The 1,276-nt window shown below is 48.3% G+C and overlaps 1 protein-coding gene across 1 annotated transcript in view; it reads left to right on the top strand.

Annotated features, from left to right (window-relative positions):
- The first annotated feature begins 681 nt into the window (after positions 1–681).
- fev (FEV transcription factor, ETS family member) overlaps positions 682–1,276 on the top strand; it is an 18,450-nt gene continuing 17,855 nt past the window's right edge. The window contains exon 1 of the mRNA XM_043694595.1: positions 682–1,199. Within this exon, the coding sequence (XP_043550530.1) occupies positions 1,124–1,199 (76 nt within the window). The 5' untranslated portion in view covers positions 682–1,123. The remainder of the gene's footprint in view (positions 1,200–1,276) is intronic.

Here is a 1,276-nt window from a genome sequence, read left to right as displayed (position 1 = left end):
AGCAGCGAAATCGACGTTTCGGGTAAAAGCCCTTCATCAGGAATCAACCGAGTGACACTTTCACCACCACTGGGACTAATTATTCCAGTTTTAGAATCTAAACAGCTGGGGGGTGGGATTTGAACTTGTTTTGCTGTAATGCATTGGGTCCCTGGAATCCAGTGAGATTGGGCGCCACCTTTCTAAATGGACAAAGTTAAAGATCACACAACACCAGGTTATAGTCCAACAGGTGTAATTGGAAGCGCTAGCTTTCGGAGCGCTGTGACAACCCCCTGATGAAGGAGCAGCGCTTCGAAAGCTAGTGCTTCCAAATAAACCTGTTGGACTATAACCTGGTGTTGTGTGATTTTTAACTTTTAACTTGACCATGCTGATTGGCCTAGTGGGTAAGTGGTAGTTGGGTTTACTCCCCAAGAGGGTGAGGTTTTTTTTCCCCCATTTTAAACCAGTGAAGGAGCAGCCGGGAGTGGGAGGAACAAGTGAACAGCTCCCGAAGTTTTTGGAGGAGCTGATTATTTCCAGAGGGTACATCTGGTTTATTTGCCCTGACCGTCAGGCCCTCGTAATCAAGAGGTGAGCTGAAGTAAGTCCGTACCTTTCTGGCTCATTTGCCTTTGGATCTTGGTTTGTTTCCCCAGGTTCAGGGACCCGGAATAGAGTCAATATTGGGAGGGAGAAGCCGGGACACGCGAGGCTGTTGACTGAGTGTTTTTACCAGCGGGAAGTGCAACCGTGCTTAAACGCCACACTTCAGAGCTCCATAGAAACCGGGCCAGGCCAACGAGAGTTTTATTAAAACGCGATGGAGTTTTGATAAGGGTTTAATTCTTCACTCGAGCCGAGTGATTGGGACTGGAGATTTTATTGCCGAGCCCGTCTCGCTGACAATGTTAAATTGCCGTTTTAATTAAAGCGAGCAGCGCCTCCGAATCTTTCAGGAAATTACTCTCTAATCATTGTTCTGCGCTTCTGATATGCGGACTGTTGCCTCGCAACTCTCTCCCGAGCTTTCCATTTCACACCAGGTCGCGAAGGGGAGGGTGAATCACTACTTTTTAAAAAAAAAATATTAAAAGCGTCGCGGTCCGATTTGGGAGCCGCTGTTAATCCACGGCTCGGCATGAAACAAGCTGCAAACTGTGGATCGTCTCTGAACCCCTCTGGGTATAACCTGATGGTAAAGATGTACCTGCCAGGTACAAGTCTTCCTGTCTTTATTCCCTTCTCACTCCCCCCCCCCATCTCTCCCTCACTCCCCCCAACTCTCCCCAAC

The sequence above is a fragment of the Chiloscyllium plagiosum genome, chromosome 7, assembly GCF_004010195.1.
Source record: "Chiloscyllium plagiosum isolate BGI_BamShark_2017 chromosome 7, ASM401019v2, whole genome shotgun sequence".
Taxonomy (NCBI): domain Eukaryota; kingdom Metazoa; phylum Chordata; class Chondrichthyes; order Orectolobiformes; family Hemiscylliidae; genus Chiloscyllium; species Chiloscyllium plagiosum.
Note: the sequence above shows the minus strand (reverse complement) of the source record. Positions and strands in the feature narration are given on the sequence as shown.